This window comes from Falco naumanni, chromosome 3 (assembly GCF_017639655.2).
Source record: "Falco naumanni isolate bFalNau1 chromosome 3, bFalNau1.pat, whole genome shotgun sequence".
In the NCBI taxonomy this organism is placed as follows: Eukaryota; Metazoa; Chordata; class Aves; order Falconiformes; family Falconidae; genus Falco; species Falco naumanni.
The window spans coordinates 21713484-21731193 of record NC_054056.1 but is presented as its reverse complement, the minus strand read 5'-3'; the positions used below and the strand labels follow the sequence as shown (position 1 = coordinate 21731193).

At 39.3% G+C, this 17710-nt stretch overlaps 1 protein-coding gene across 1 annotated transcript in view; it reads left to right on the top strand.

Moving 5' to 3' along the window:
* The window catches only part of CDKAL1 (CDK5 regulatory subunit associated protein 1 like 1), a 426010-nt gene that overhangs the window by 392200 nt on the left and 16100 nt on the right, over positions 1–17710 (top strand). Inside the window, 2 exon segments of the mRNA XM_040588803.1 lie at positions 5264–5347; positions 8633–8797. Coding sequence (XP_040444737.1) covers positions 5264–5347; positions 8633–8797 — 249 coding nt within the window.

Genomic DNA, 17710 nt, shown 5'->3' with positions numbered 1-17710 from the left:
CTAAAAGCTGGAGGAGCAGCGCTGAATAACAGAAAAAAAGCAAAGGCGACTTTGGAAAGAGATGTGTTCATATCAAAATGGGATTGTGTCATAAGTTTCTACAAACTTTGTCTTCTTTACAGGGTGGTTGTGGCACACTGAACTTTGTCAGGAGGAGGAAACACCTACAGTGTACAAATAGAAGGCTCAGAGAATGCCTAATTATAATTTTTGAGAAATTTGGCTTCTAATTATAGAAGCATGAGTGTGATTCATTAAAAGTAGGTCCAGCAGTTCTCAGCTTTGTACGGAAGGACACGTCATCTGAATAATTATTAAAATTTATTATAAATAATTAGACCACAATTGAAAAATTGGGAGAGAAGTATATCCGGAATTGATGTGGAATGAACACCACCTAAACTACTTTTGCTTAAACTTCGTACAGGTCAAACTAGTACATGTCAAAATCAGCACGTTTACCAGAAGTATTCTGTGCATCAGAATAATCTGCTAAAACAGACACACATAAATTGTGACCGTGCATATTTTTTATTATCCTGCTTTAGGATGTATTTAAATAACAAATACAGGAAGGTAGCTTTTAGTGTGGCTTCCAAGCCTTGTACTAAGTGTGCTCCACAATAACTGGGGTCAGAATCCAAGCCAGCCTCCCTCAACACGAAGGGAGAGATGCTCATCGGCTCCGCTGTGAGCTGAACTCAGCCTGAAGGAGCCTTCGGCAGAATCACTGGAGACGGCCGTATGTGCAGCGTGCCGCCTTCTGTGGGAGGAGTACAGAAACACAGCGGTTATTAATATTCTTTTTTTATTTTTCAGCCAAAAAGAGACTCTTAAAAACAAAACTAGCATAACTCAGGTAAAAGAACAATAAGGAAACAGTGAGGAAGACCACGTGCCAAATCTCTGGCTGTAATAAGTAATGAATCAAACCAGATCAATTATTATATTATGTTATATATGTTACAGATATATTATTTATAGCAGTTTTCATTAACTGAAATTAAAAGATGAGGCATATACGTTATCTGAGCCTAGTTACAGCAGGTCACTGTTGATGTTATATAGCAATATTATATCAAACCATGTAAACAGAGCCCATCTTTTGCACGTGTACTATTGTAGAATTTAAAAATCAGTCTTATGTTTTATGTAATTCGGTCAGTTTTGGTTTAAAAAAACAAACCTATTTTGACTGCAGCCAAGAACAATGTTTGGCATTTCTTACCATTTGTTCATGTTAGAAAATCAGCCAGCTGGAAAAACTACTTTTTATGGTATTCGGTAAAGGAAAAACAGAGTTGTAGAATTATCATGTCAGAATATCCGGTAGGATACATGAAAATGAAATAGAAGCTCATAAGTGATTTGATTACTAATTCTGAGATTTGCAAACTACTTGGCAACTGTTGCAGTGGAGGAGGTGATAGGACCAGCAGTGCTTGTTGCGTATACTTTTGGTGAAAAAAAATTCTCCTTGTGTTATGATGTGACCAGTCCACCTTGGGATGGGGGCGGTTGCCAGGCAAGGTTTTTTGCTATCATTCATTATTATTACCATGCTGTCCTCTGTAAAGAAAAAAATGCTGGTTCTATAGGAATCTTTCCAAAGTGGGATGCCAGGGCTGAGTTTCCTCAGTTCCAGATGCTTTGTCAGAATTGTAGTTCCCTGAGAGCTGGAACTCATGCATACCTGTGGAAGCAGATGAAAGAATAGGAATAAAAATAAGATACTGAATTACTTCTGCTGGTACATGCCTGAAAAAAATCATCAAAGGTTATTATAATTATGACTGTTATTAGATACCGTGTCTGGTTTCTGCATATTTAAATTCTTTCTGAGAGAGGTGAAACTTAGGCACTTAGAGATCCCAGGGGAATAATTGCAGAAATGATGACATATTCCACTTCTTGAACAAATTTCAATACCAAAGCTGCATTCTGCGTACTTACATTTCTTCTTAATTATACTTGGATGCAGGATAGATAGTCATTTTCTGTCTTACAAATGTGTGTAGCCAATTAGTCTTGTAGCTCATGAATACCCAATAGCCTAACTCATTAAATGGAATTTTCCTTTTCTGTTGTTATTGCAAAAGAGTCTGCAGATAGCTGAATATTATCTTTCACTCTTAGCTCAGCCTTGGCCAAGGCTACAAATCCAGTAACATGAGCAAGTGAATTACCGGGTTTACCTCTACTCCTTTCCGTATGCCACCTTAGTCTTGCGAGGGGATGTGTGCATTGTAAATCGGTGTAGGCTGCCGGGCTCCTCTGCACCGCTGGTGCTCGATTTTACTGCCTCAGTTTCACAGTTTTGGTGCTGTCTGACAAATATAGTCTTCCCGATTTCCTCCCATTCCTGAGAGACTCTGAGCCCAGAAGCTCTGTCTGGGAGCCCACTGAGACCTGGAGACATGAGCAATTTTTGCTCGTGGAAGCAAAGATGAGAAAAACTGGAGGTGTGTCTCGATATATTGAAAGATCAAACACGGGTGCTCTTTTCTTCTTCCTTCTGTTGTTTGTTTGTTTGTTTGGGGGGAGGGGGTGTTGTTGTTATTATTTCTTGCATTTCATGCTTGCCATTCTGTCATCTGAGCGTGTGAAGATAACACATATAGCTTAGATGACCTCACAGGCAGGATTCACAGAGAAAATGAAGCAGAACTTTATGACCAGAGAGGACTAGGGAACCAAAGACAATTGTGAAATGAGTTACGGACCCAGGATTGCACTGAGCCAGTTTCACTAAGTTACGGTGTCGTAAGTGATGAACAGCGTGAGGACGTGGCTTGGTGCTCAGTCTTGGTGCTTCCCAGTGGTAGCATCTTCCCCCAAGGGTGGATGTTGCTCATCTAACGTGTCATCCTCCTCTTCATAATATTGCGTGACATATGAGGCTTTGGTACCGTGGTGCTGCAGCAGATACCAGGTTGTGATTTTAAAAGCTATGGTCTCAAATGTTACAGAAACAACAAAACCTCTCCGTTCAGGGAAAGTGTTCCATGTAATCTTATTACTGGCGTAGTTATCTCCAGTGCCGCCTTGACATGTATTTGCAAAACTCCTCTGGGGATATGGATTGAATAACTGTTTTCTTGAAAGAAAAAAGCACCGTACTGTTTAGGGGAATGGTAAATGGTTACACTGGATTTAGGTTACTAAAATTTGAGTTTGTCATCTCTGTTGTTATTTGTAATTGCAGGCTTCCCAGAGAAGCATGAATGGAAATTTTAAATGTACTATAAACACCTCTTAAAAGTATGCATAAATATACACCTGTTCTCTTGTTTGGATTTTGCTGCTGGGTCTGTAACTCAGGGCTTGTGCCCCTTCTGCTGCGTACCCCACACTTGTGGTCCTGGGGAATGGACTCAGCAGCCTTTGGGGTGAGGAGCTGGGTGCTCGCTGCCTCCCCTGCTCTCCAGGCTTTACTTTGGGAATACTCCAGAGAAGGCAAGAGTTATTCCGTGAAGTCTTTCTGTTTGGCAAGTGAAGAATTATATATGTATCGTGTGTGTGTGTGTATATATATGTGCATATATATGGTATTTGTACATATATATATACACACACACACACACACTGTAATGTGTAATATTGCTGTTTCTTCTTGTTCTTTTTTCTGCCATTGACTCTTAGGGAAAATCCTAATCTTACCTTTTACTTTTATTACTTGTGCCTTAAAGAACCAAAACACTATTACCTGATTTGCATCTTCTTGCTATTGACATGGACCTTCTGGTGTCTACCTGACTGCTGCCACTAGGATGTGGTGGAAGGCTTGCGGGGCGGGGGGGAGTCCTGAAGGCAGCTCTGCTCACAGATATTAGAAGTTTGCAGTAAAATGTGAAATATTTTTGATTCTCAAAATAGCAATAAAAGCTGTAGGTAAATTTAACTTGCTAGATAGTTGCAATTTGCAGAATGCATTTGCCAAATAGTTTGGAAATAATCCAGGGTGCATTTAGATGAGAAAAATATTAGAGATGGGCTCAGACTAAAACCGTGAGCTAAATGTCCTCCAAGCCTTGCAGATATTAGGGAATAAACCTCATTATACAACTCAGTAATGGACAAAATCAAAAGGTCGTGGCGAAAGTCAGATTTTGTTTCATGTCTGCTCAGCACCTAAATGCAACTGGTTTGTCTGGGGGTCTCCATTTCCCTGTGAAACTGGCGCATCCTTTAAGCTGTGTCGGTGCGTTTGGAAGCTGGGAGGTGTAATTGAAACGCGGGGCTTAATATCCCTGAGGCTGCGAGTTCAAAACTCTTCTTTGAGTCGGGGTAAATGCGCAGCATTGGCCCCGCTGTCATGGACACCAGCGTCATCTCAGGGGTACGGTTTTGTGAAATCACCAAGATGGGGTAAAGATGCCCTATCACTGTAATCAAACACGTGTGGCTTTATCAAGGAGGAGGCGAGTAGGTGGGCGTGGCGGTGCCTGGAAGCTGTGTGGCAGCTCCCTGGGCTGCTGCTGGTCAGTGTGACACTGGGATACTGGTCGGTGTGACACAGGGCTGCTGGTCGGTGTGACACTGGGATACTGGTTGGTGTGACACAGGGATACTGGTTGATGTGACGGGGCTGCTGGTCGGTGTGACACAGGGATACTGGTTGGTGTGACACAGGGATACTGGTTGGTGTGACGGGGCTGCTGGTTGGTGTGACAGGGCTGCTGGTTCATGTGACAAGAGTTGCTGGTTGGTGTGACACAGGGATACTGGTTGGTGTGACACAGGGATACTGGTCGGTGTGACACAGGGATACTGGTCGGTGTGACACAGGGATACTGGTTGGTGTGACACAGGGATACTGGTCGTTGTGACACGGGGCTGCTGGTCGGTGTGACAGGGCTGCTGCTGTGGCGGGTATGGGGATGGTGCTGCCCGTGCAGTGACCGACTGCAGGGTTTATGCTGAAGGGAGGTTTCTCATCAGTTGGATAAAGCCGTAATGGACCCTGTGTGAATTTGACATTTCGTTGTTACTGTATGAATAAGTTAAAATCAGTTTTATGTTTCCGAACTGGATTGTCACATTAAGCTGTTACAGTACCGCAGTTCTTAATTCTGACTTTTAACTCCTTCAGTTTTAGACGGTTCGCACCAGGGTTTTCTCTGCCCCACTTCCTCGCTGACACAGAATTTCCTCAGAGAGTTTGGTTATTTCTAAGAGCATTTGTTTGTAGTTGCAGCTCTTTTCTGAGTGTAACTCATTATTTTTGTTTTCTGAGTCATCTCTCATGTCTTTTATTTTCCAGGTTGGTGAGAGGCAGAGAGTTCTAGTAACAGAAGAATCCTTTGATTCCAATTACTATGTTGCTCACAATCCTTTCTACGAGCAGGTACAGTTGAATAAACAAAATAACATCTTTTTGGTTTAGCTTTGCTTTCTGATAATCTTGGCAACACAGTGTGCCACAGTGAAGAAAACAAGTAAAGAAATAAAAAACATTTTCCAGGAAAGCTGTGACCATCAAGACTTGTTTATGAGATATTTTGTTTCTGTGTTGTAAGTACAATTTACGTCAAATTATGTTAAGAAATACGCAGTGGCTCTTTGAGTGTACAGTGTGAGAGGATACATGCTATATATCCAAACAACATTATTTGAATGATTTAAGAAGCTGTTAATTACTGTAGTAATTTTAATTTCTGTGTCTCCAAAGCATTGTTTTCTGACTACCTGAATCTTGATAATTTCCATACAGCTTTTAGAAAATCCTTTCAAGCAATGCAATTTGCAAAAAAAAAAAACAAACAAAAAAAAAAAAACCACCAAAACATTTCAAATAGGAAGGGTCAGAAACTTCTCTAGATTAACACTTCAGCCTGATATGTTGTATTTTCTTCTATGTACTTTCTATAAATGAATTCTTTCCACACAGAAACATTATCTTTGAGCTAGGAAGTACAACATCTATTTCACCAAATTATTATTTTTGCTCAAAAGCAGATGACTTAAGAAACCAATGAAATTGGCTTTTCTGAACCATCATGATTTCATTCTGGTTTTGCCTTTGACTTGTTCTTCATTTTCATGCACTGAGCTGTCTACGGTTTGCTTTTTGCTACCTTTATGTCTGAACCTGCAGAGGTTATCGATGATGGCTGTGCTTATGTAGTCCCCAGTAGTGCTTTCTTCTGCTTCCAGGTTAGCTTACAGCCTTTATTTATTTATTTCTGCTTAGTAGTAAGTAACATTACTGCTCTTGAAATATCTGTTTCTATTAGATAGCTGGTTCACTATTTTTTCCTCAGTTGTTTCTGGACTTTGTGTTTTTTTTCTGATAAATCTCTTTTTTTGTTGTTGTTGTTACATCTCTAACCTCTGTCTAAGTCTCATATCGCTGTTCCTTTTGTAGCTTATCAGTCAGATTTGAGGACCGTAGTTTTCCATATAGAGATTTAAAAAATTGCTTGGGGCTTCTTAGTGTTCAGTGTGTGTTCTATGAAAATTTCATTAATTGAAGGAAAAGCAATATCTGTAAAAAAGGTGTTGCTGGTTTATGGGATGTTTGTACAGCACCTAATAAAGCTCCTGATTGGGACTGTTAAAGAATACACAAAATATAAATAGCAACATAGGGAGTAATTTGAAGATTTTTTTATGGAAGAAATACTTTCCACTATTAAAATGTGTATCTTTGCCCTCAAATCTTATGTGTGGCATGTTTGACAAGGATAATATCCTTCTGTTTGCGCAGGTAAGCACAAGATTTGGTGGTAGTGACTGACTTTAATAACAGTAAATTTAATGATAGCTGATTGAAAGCCACTCTTGAGTCGTTAATTATACTGGACTTTGGAAGCTGAAGCTGAGAGTCCTGGTGTAATGTTCTGTTAACTCAAATAGTTAATCAAACATTCTCTCATCACTAAGTTCATCAATATTACAAGAGTTTGCTATTAAAGCCACTTGGACAGAGCTGCTGTGCCTGCCTGGCAGCACTGCACTTGCCTTGGGGGCTTTGGTGATGCGCTGTAAAAAAGTTCATCGGACAGGGTAGTCTAAACTGACCAACAGGGAACTTGGCCAGAACAACATCAAGATGAGGGTTTCTGTTGGTAGAACTTAGGATTGTGGCTGGGGATTTTTTCCTAACAAATACTTATATCAGAAAAATGTATGCGTGTACGTCAAGCCCGGCTGCTTCGTTATTTACGGTACCTCCCAGGTATTTTCATTTAACCTACTTCTTTTTCTGAAGTAGTAGTCACTTACTCATTTCTGTCCCTGAGGATTTATATTTATTTGCTGCCATTTTGCATGAGATACCAACATATAAAGAGGTCACAGGCACAGTGATATTTAGTTTCCAAATTTTCCTTTGATTTAAATTTGCCCGAGATGAAGCGTATGGGAAGAAGGGTGATCTAGTCACGTTGTAACTGTCTCAGCATCAGGCTCCTGGCTTGGTGTGTGTCACTTAGTTCCATTAGTCTCATTTTGCCTGCCTCTGAAGGGCAAAGATATCTGTTTTTCTTGGAAGATGCTTAGGAAGCTCAGCAGAATCCCAAGATCTGGAAACTCCTACAGTTACAAACACCCTGAGCCTTCAGGGAAAAAGGGAGACTGCTGGTGATGGTTCCCTCCAGGTGGGAGAGCCAACACTTGTGATAGGTGAAAATGGAGAGGCGATGTTTGGCAACAAAATGCTCTCCCAGTGTGGTTGGCACCAAGCTGTTCTCTGAAAATCCTTCGCACACATATTCTAAAAATCAAGCTGTTTTAAGGTGTTTCGGTTTCAGCATCCAAAAGTCAAGGTATACATATGCATTTATCACCTTTGGAAACCTTGCGTTTGTGTGTGGAGGAGCTTCAAGAAAATATGATTAAATAAATCCTTGTGATTCGATTTTTTCCAGTGTTTAATCAGGAAATGACTCAGCTTTTCTTTTTTAGCTGCTTCTCTACTTTTAGAGCCTCTTTATGTCATTTGTTCTTCCAGCAAAAAATGTTGCACCTGTGTTGGGCTCTTTCTTTTGTAACGTATGACCTAGGAACATCTGTTATGTCGTGCCTTTTTAGTGCAATTCTTACAGGATTGTCTGATACTCTGGTTGTGCAAATTCAGGAGAGGGTGGCATTAGTTGCTGATCCAAGAGACACACTCATCCATTTTTGCAGGCATTCATTGTCAATCATGAATCTCATGTGCAATCAAAATAAGGGCTTGTGCAAATGGAAACAAGGGCGTAATTTCTGTCCTGAAGTATTTACAGATTCAAAAACTTCTTTTTAAAAAAAAGTATCATGGGTTAGATATGAAAATAGGAAGCTTTACAGCAGTCCGTTAGTACTGTGTAGTACAAGTGCCCTTGGGAACATTTTGGGTCTGGATTCAAATGTTGCAACTCAGACCCAACTTTCTCCTCAGTCAAAAAGCACAACTCACGGGATAGGTTGGAGGTGAAAAGAACTGAGCTAACACTGCAAAGCTCTCACAGGATGCAAGCCGGCGATGCTACTGGCCAAGTGTCGGGGGCTATAGTGTATGTTGGTGCCTAAAATTTTAAACATGTAGGATTTGCTCTAATGTTTATCAAGAATCTTTTCTGAATTGAAGCTGGAGACACTGATGTGCTTTGTGGTGTTTAGTAACTGTGTCTTTATCTTTATTTGAAAGGTTCTTGTGCCAAAGGATCCTTTGTTAATGGGTAAGATGGTAGAAGTGAATATTTATGAAGCTGGGAAACATTTCATGAAGGGGCAGCCAGTGTCAGATGCCAGAGTTTACACTGCATCCATCACCAGACCGTTAGCAAAAGGAGAGGTTTCTGGTTTAACAGAGGTGAGTAAAAGACATCTTCTGCTTTACTACACTGGTAAAACAGCAGCTGTTCGAGCATAACGATTCCATGCTATGTATCTGTTATCATTTTATAGTTCCCCTTTTATATATCCATGAAGCTTTAATCTTTCCTGACAGATTGAAATCTGAATTTAAAAGAAGTTTTTGCTGATGCCTATAGCTTTACTTTGCTGACTACAAAGGCAATATACACTTGTTTCTTGTTCCAGGATACAAGAGGAGGAAAGAATTTACTAGAATTGGAAAGATTTAACACCACTGATTATACAATTCAATGTATTTAATCTCTAGTTTAGTGGAAGAATGAATCTGTTTCTTTCACTTTGCAAAGTCTTTTAAAAAATGTGTGTTGGTTACATGTCTGTTGGATTTAGAGATTCAAAATTAATTGATGGTTAGAGGGACAGAATATTTACAATGTATTTTGGAAAAAGGTCAACATCTGATTTAGTCATGTAAAGAAAATGAAACTCTCTTAAAAAGAGATCTGATCCTTATTTTACACCTCAGTAGAGATGGCTGTTAGCCAAGTATTCTCATACATTTCATGGAGCTCTAGTTGTAAAAACTGATGGAGTGTGAAATGAAAATGTGTATCACATTTCTAAGCATCATTTGATGTCCTTTCTCCAGCACTGTTGTTAGGATCTCCAAAAATATGTGGCAATAATTTAGCACATGGAAGGAGGCTAATTGGCAGTTTATCAGCCACCTTGCTGCTTTTACAGGAAATTGTTGACAAGTATTAAAGTATATATGCATCCTTCTAATTCGAAGTACTCATATTTAGAAGAAATAATCAATGCATAACTTAGGTGACTAGTGTTAAGCTAAGCTACTTGGTCTCTTGAATAAGCCTGGCTGTGGAAACACAGAGCAATGATAACGCACCTAATGTACTGTGTGTGGCAGACTGTGAAACCTAAGCACAAACACGTTGCTAAACTCTCCTTTGAATACTGTCAGTGTGTATGTGTATATTGGCCTGATAAAGGTCTGTCAGAGGAAAAAACAGCCCAAACCCTCAGACTGTCTGGTTGGACTATGTAGCTATTTAAGCACAGCTGATGAAAAAATCAGAACAATTTTTTTAATGATCTGGTGGAACAGAACCAAGCCTGTCATTAAAGTGAATGCATGCTGCCAGAAGCTTGTAGCATGGGAATAAGCAAGCAGACTCTTGGCTGAAATTTTGTGTGTTGAAAATGAGAGATCAAATTATTAAAATCGAGGATGCTGATAGTTTCTGTAAGAACTCATTGTGATGTATAGATCCGCTCCTGCCCTTTGAGTAGATATGAACAGGTACCCGGGATGCCCAAGGAAATGGCTACAGCAAGCAAACAAGAAGACAAATGGCTTTTCATCACTTTTTGGGGCTGCCAGCGCTCCTTCAAGGGAGTATCTTAGTTATGTTTGTCCACTGGACATGCTAGGAACTTTCTGGAAAAAAATAGAATCTCAGTACTTCAATAAATGGGACATCTTTTGTACATTGAAGCCACAGCTGAAAGCTTTTAATCACACTTGGCCAACATCTAATACAGAGAACATGAACTGAAAATGTTCTAGGATGTTTCTCCTGACAAATCATATTTAAATGGCAAACCAGAAACTTGTTTCAGGTTCCCAGGAAAAAAAAGTCAGTTTGTCACAGAGTCACCGTGGCTTTTTGGCTAGGTGAAGGATGCTCTTTTTGCTGTTCTGCGTGGTTGGACTGCCGGGAAGCGTTTCCTGCCCAGTGTGCTCAAGGCAGGTAATTCTAACCTAAGATGCTTATGAGCAAGGTACAAGGGGCAGCCTATGTCTTGTGACCCTTTAGATGTGTGTTATGTGCACAGATGGCAGGCTGGGGACAGAAGAAGGAGACAACCCAGAACGTATGTATTCAGATGCTCCCTCAAAAATAGCCAGAGGTCTTGGATCTTCAACACGAGCCCAGGTGTCTCTGCCAGGTTTTCAAAAGGGCAGCATACAGAACTAAAACCTCAGATAACTTTTTAAAGTCAAGCAATCAAACTATATGATGGAGAGAAGGGTTACCTAAAATAGGTTATAAAAGCAAAAAATGAAAACACATGTGGCCCTTTTGCTTTCTCCTTCCCACTGTGCACACAAATGAGCAAGAGTTAGGGCCCGCTCTACATTCCCAGGCTTGAAAGGATGGGTAGCTGGCTGCCAGCTGGCTCTTTTAAGGCCAGGCACGTTTCTGTTGCTCAGCACGGATGTCCCCTGGGCAGAATCTCTCCTAAACAGCAAACCTCCTGTAGCTGGCATGCTGTCTGAAGTGCCCACAAAGTTTCTAGTGGACCTCTGGTCTCACCCTGTCAGTGGTATGTCTTCCTCTCAACTCCTTTATGTTTGCTCGTCCATGATGAGAGCTAGTTCAGGGGAGTACACGGATTTACATGTAGCATCGGGGTAATCTAGATTAAAAGAATGTGCTAATGGGCTGTACTGCAGCCAGACCCTTACATGCTTCAGCCCATTCCCATTCAACAAAGCACTTGGCTCTTCCCTAATGACCATGTGTATTACTGGGGCCACAGTGCATATAGTTCACCATATAGTTCAGCACGTTGCTATGTGCTATGATGAAGAGGGATAGGTGGCTGAGTCAGGGCTTACTGTAGTTGTAGACAGTCTGCAGAAGTTGAAAGATGCTATTTTTGTAGCATATCCTAGGCATCACTTGCTATTATTAACGATATTTTCATTAGCTTACATCACAGCCATACTTCTCTCTAATGAGGAGTGTTCATAGAAAGAGCGAAAGCTTTCAGAACTGTGCAGTGTTCAAGGAAATTAATCATATGGCTAAAAACATGATGTTATAAAAATTGAGAGCACTTAACATGAGGATGTCAAAGCAAGACTTAAGCCCATTCTAAGCAAGAAGAAATTCTGTGGGTGCTGTGATGCGGAATACCTCTGAAGGAGCACAGCTTATCTGCGATTCTGTGCTATTTCTCCTCTGCTACATGTCCCCCAATAATTTTTTTCTGACGAGTTGAGAGGGAAAACCACAAGCAAAATGGTGTGTCTGAAGGAACAATTGTGAGATATTTTTTTTATCATTTTGGCCATATGACTGGGGTGAAAAATTGGTCCAAAGAAATACAAGAAGTAGGTCACCAACTGGAATCAACAGATTTGACTGGAAAAGAGAGAATGCAAAATGTCAGATACAGGACAATTTACTAACTCCATAAAATGTTTACACCTTGTGTATCTGTGCCAAATAAGGAGGAGACAGATAGTGGTGGAATTCATTCAGGATATTTCTGGCATATCTTTTTATTGTGCTTTTGCAGTGTCTGAAGAGCATATCCAAGATATATATACATTAACATATAAATCATTTAGAATGGCTTAGTAGTTACTGTATTTGCTAATGACAAAACTGTGGCTAAGTAGACAGGCCTAGAAAAAGGTCTTGACTTTGAGTAACGTTGAGCTCTGTGGCAGAAGTAGGGCAGGAAGGAGAGAGGAGTGTTGGAGGCAACGGCTCAGGTGAAAAAGTGGTCAAAGCCGTCAGACTTACTGACTACTCTGGCCATACTACAAGTATCAAAATGCACAGGTGTTTGCTAGGATTTTTTTTTTTTACTCCAGCATGATTTTTTTTATAAAAACCACTCAACAGGGAATGATGTCTCCAAGTTGCACTGATTTACAGGGGAGCTATTTTTGGGGGGCAAATACATTTGGAGATTGCAATTAACTGAGAAATTAAAAATCCACTATAGATTTATTTGAGTTCAAGACGTGGTTGCTGATTCAGTAATAGAACAATGCTTAGAAGATACACAGCAGAGGATATATAGGTGAAAGTTGGAATCAATAGAGCATGAACACATGCATAAACACATTTTTTTTATTTAGTTCTGGTGAATCTAACAGGATATATGTTGGTTGGGCATTAAAAAGTATTGACGGTAACATTATAATGATTGTTCAGACAAAATGAGCATATCATAAGTTACTGCAATTACGAACAACAGCGAATAAATGTTTCAAAACTGATCGAGAGTTAGTTTACTAAGTTTCACAGGAAAAAAGATATAAATGCTGCAGATGTGAGTTCCTTTCGTAGAGGCAGGCTTGGAGTTAACAAAGCATTAAGGATATACTTCAGCATTTTGAGATTCAGTAAAGCAATTTAGCCCATCTGCTCTGTTCTTAAGCACTCTGATAAACTAGTCTTTGGGATTCTGAAGGTGGGTTTGCAATAGTTTTGCAACTACACATAGTACTGAGTACATTGTCACTGGATAATAAACATTTTTGAAAAGTCAGCAGTGTGTGTCAACAGTCTGAATGGAATTTCTAAAATAACATTTTAGTATTTTTATTTTTATTAATTTCATTTGGCCATGTTTAGGGATGACAGTTTCTCAGCAGCATAAAGTCAAATACCTAATAAATATATCCTGTTTACAGACAAGTGTTTGCCCAACCTAATCATTGAAAAAAAAATAAGAATCTGCAAGAATACGATCTCATGTTAGAGACGGAAATAGAGTATGTTATGCTTCTCTACTCCAAAAATAATTCTAGTTGTTTACATATGTTCTGTGACTAGAGGGAAAAAAATATTGCAAGATGAGAAATATATGAAGAAGAGTCCAAAGGACAGAGGGATAAAAATAAAAGGCTGGCCACCTGCCAGAATTGTAATGCATTGCCAAAACCAAAGCCCTGTAAGTCTGAGGGCCTTTGGTGGGAAATTTTAATCAGATGGAAAAATAAGGCAAAAAAAAATAATTTTAGCAGGCTATTTAACTATAGAGTCATGATTATTTTATCTTCATAACTCGTCTTTCCATAATGCATCTATGACTGACTTTCTCTGCAAGCAAATATAGGCGCATGGTTCAGTTACTGGCTTTCCATGGTTTTACGCGATAACATATCTCCAAAATAACTATTGCTTGGTCGCTCTGCTGGTTCCTTTTTCTCTCCATCCTGCCTTTATTTTTGGCAGTAGGTTATTGTACCATTATACTTCTGGATACTACTGAATAAGCTTTATATTCCTGGTTCTCCCGGTTAGCCAGAACTATTTTCTAGTTCCATTAGCAAAAGATGACCTCTAAACATCACCCAGCCTTTTTTCTGATGTTAGGGAACAGGAAAGATGCATATATCAAACAATTCTTTATAGCCTGCCAGGAAGAAGTATCAACAAAGCATAGCTTAAAGGGAGCTCTCTGATCTCGGGTAGAAAGGGTGCTTCACTTGCAGGCAAAATAAAATGGGGAAAGGGGAAGAAAATGCCTTCTGCTGGAACAGAAATGAAAGAGATCATGGCAGAATTGCCATCTCTGTATTGGAAACTTCCTTCAAGGACTTGGAAGGAAATGTGGAAGATATGCATAAAACATAAAGTAATTATTAAGTGCAGTTTTTACATACACTGGAGTTTCAAAGTGGTGGAAAATTTGGTTCCCGAACAGGAACCAGTGATTAGAGATTTAATAAAAAAAAGGAGAATAAGGAAGCAAATTGTGGATCCAAAAATGGCATAGAGGTGGAAGGAGAGCACTCTTTCATAAAATTACAGAAACAGAAACTGTAGACGGTATGAGAAATGCTAAGGAAAGATTAGAATTTCCAAAGAAGAAAAATAAAGTAAAATAAAGTACACCTTTTGCCTCTCTTGGAAAGCTGCTTTGCAAAGGGATCTTTGCATTATGATGTCCAAGAAGGGGCAGTTTGAGAAATATGTGGGGAAGTTTCTATTTAAGTTAAACCGAAAAAAGGAACATTTTCTATGTAAAATAGTTTTCAGGTAATACTTCATGAAAATGTGGTGCAGCATTTGGTGCTCTTGCATTCTTAGGAGCACACCTTTTGTTTGCACGGTTGCTCTCTGCCTCTTTCTGTGAGACAACTGACTGTAGTGCATGGCGTACGAGTAGTTAGTGCTTTTGCATGTATTAATCCGTTTCATTTGATGTGTTACTCGTGTTCCCTGCTGGCTGTAAATAGAGGCCATAAAAGATGGTGTTAAATCCTTCTTAATTAATCTTCTTTTCTTATGTTTTCTTCAGTTATTTCACTAAGGTCACTATAAAGTTAACATAAGAAAAGAGAAATTTCCTTTCTAAGAGTGCAATGCCGTCAATGGATGTTTTTAAAAAGCACCTTCAAAAGTCTCATTTTTCCCTGAAAAAATGACAACAATTTGTAATGTGCTGTTCCTTAGATGCAGATTTTTGTGATCTACACAGTATCTGCACACCATATTGGCTTTGTTTATTTGGGGATTTGAGATGATCTGAATTTTTCTTCTGCAGGAATGCCGAGCATTTCTCAGCTTCGAATCTGAAATTCGGGATGGATTCCTTCTTACGGGCAGAACAGATTTTTCTTGCTGGGTTTAGATAAGCACCAGATTGGATTGCATGTAGTGGTTGGGGAATTTTAATCAGTGCTGTTCTTGAGGAACATGCTTACAGGTATCTGTGAGAAGCGCTTGAGGTGTAGGTCAGCCACCTTCAGTCATGAGTATGGGCTACGCCACCTCTTAAGTTGTGTTTCCAGCCTTATCTTCAGTAATTCTATAAAGATTTTAATTTAGCCAACAAACAATTAATGACTAGCAAAGTGAAACAGAAGGTAATTTGTGGATCCAGAACATTTCTCTGCACTGCATGGAGAGTTAAAATACATAGAAATTATTTAAGGCAGCAAACCCAAGAGCCAACATAAGACCTTCGCTAACTAGCTTTATCCTGAGGTCTTTAATTTAATGGGCATGTTGTCTTTCTGCCCATCCCTCTGGCAGGACGGTATTTCAACTACAGTGATCAAAGCTCAGCTGAACCAACACATATTACATAGCCCCTTTTCAAACAAAGGCTCTCTTAAGTCCATTTCAGGTGAAAACATCTGAACTTCAGTTTATTTACTTTTCATTTCCTCCACAGTCAGTTTTATTTGGCTGCATGTCACTGTCTAATCACTTTAAATTACATAATTATGTTAATCCTGTGAAGTGCATGCAGTAAATGAAAATAGGAACGACTGGGATGTTTCAACTGTAAGTCGTTTTCTGGAGAATGAGAAGGTAAACAGAAAGGTCCTACCCCTTCTGCCTCCAGAAGTGGAAGTCCAAGTGCCAAAGTGGTTCTGCCATTCTGGTGTGCTTCTGGGGCTTGACCTGCTGCTGGTGCACGGCAGGATGAGTATGGGGTGCTGCTCTCCCTTGGCAGAGGGACGAGTTGGAAGTGTGTAGCAGTGGTAATTTTCAGTACTCGACACTCCCCGTCATATTTAGGCATTTCTTTTCAAATATTTTTTCTTTTCAGTCAGATATTTAGCAAACAGACTCTTTGGAAAGAATCAAAAGGCATTCGTTTTTAGTGATTTAATGCACCAGGTTATAATTCACTAAGGTTAAACTGGTTTCAGGGGAAAAAAAATAGATATGCAGCAGCCACAACTTTTCTCAATTTTTCTGGTCTTTTGGAGGTCATCTATTTCTGACTCATTGTGCCAGTGAAAGCCATTATAGGTTTGACTTTTATACCTCTCCAGTAGAGTTTAATGCAAAGGTAGGTGCAGGATGTGTGTGTATATACATATATACACACACACACACATATATATATCCTGCATGTCTATATACAGCCCATGTATATGCTGTGTCTTTGCTTGTAGTATTCAGTCATCCCCTTTTTATTACTACTCTTTAGATCACCAAAAAGCTCACGTAGGCAGTTTTGCTCTCTCCATTCCTCCCCTCTCTCCTTTCCCTGCAAGCCAACACACAGTCCGAGATATTTATGCCCTGGGTGGATGATTGCTCTGCCTGTTCCTCGTCTATGGCAGCTGTAATCGCAGCAGGCTTCCTACGTGTGAATACTTCAGTAGGACAGCATGAAAAAGGCACCTGGAGCTCATGAGAGGAGGTAGAGGTTTGGGAAGGTGATACAGCTTTCCCCATCACCAAATGAAAGGTCAGTAGGAGATTTGATTTTACACGTACAAGGTATTGGACTGTTGAACTTCTGCCTCTTAGAAATATATTTGTTGCCAACACCATTGAAGTAATAGGGTTCATTAGCTTTAAGATTGTTTTGAAGGCAAATAAAGATTACAGTCATGAGATTAAACTATTTTTTAACTTAAAATTGTTTTTAAAGTGTATCTCATTTCAAAGAAATTAGCAAACCATGCTAAAGGCACGTTAGGGTGTTCTGTATCCTTTAATATTATTACACGTTTAAAAAAGTTATTATACTCTCAGTAGATTAATGGTTTTGTAATAGTCTAAGAATCATCCTTTGTGTTCTTGCTGATTCTCTTTACGATAATAAGAATTTACTAAGATATATATTAAGTTTTGCAAATACTTTTTTATTCTGACAGATCTATTAAAATAGTGTTGAACTGATCCAGCAATATTAGGATTAAATGTGAGTCGTAGTAGAATACTGAGATCCATTCATAATCATAGTTTCCCACTCAGAATTTGATAGTATTTGAATATAGTGATTTATATTTGTGTTTTTAATGTGCTTGTCAATAACATTAGATTAGAATATTTTTTTTGTGGTGTCAAGGGTAATAAGGTAAAGGAGAAAAGGCTTTTCAGTTGGAGAAAGAAACAAATTTTTTAAGCTTTTGTCAATATTAAATTATATTTTGTGTATGGGCATGTCTGCATATAAAAATTCAAAGGCAAATTTACAGTGGCTGTATCTTTAAGTGAAATCAAATTACAGTTGAGTAATAAGGATGAGGTTCTATTTGGTGGCTACATTGGAAAAATGTATCTTAGAATATCCAAATGCCATGCTTCAGTGAAGTGGGTGTGAAATTCAGAGCCTTAAATTTAGTCCGCCAAGGATATACTCCTAACTCGACTAGAGTACCCAAAGA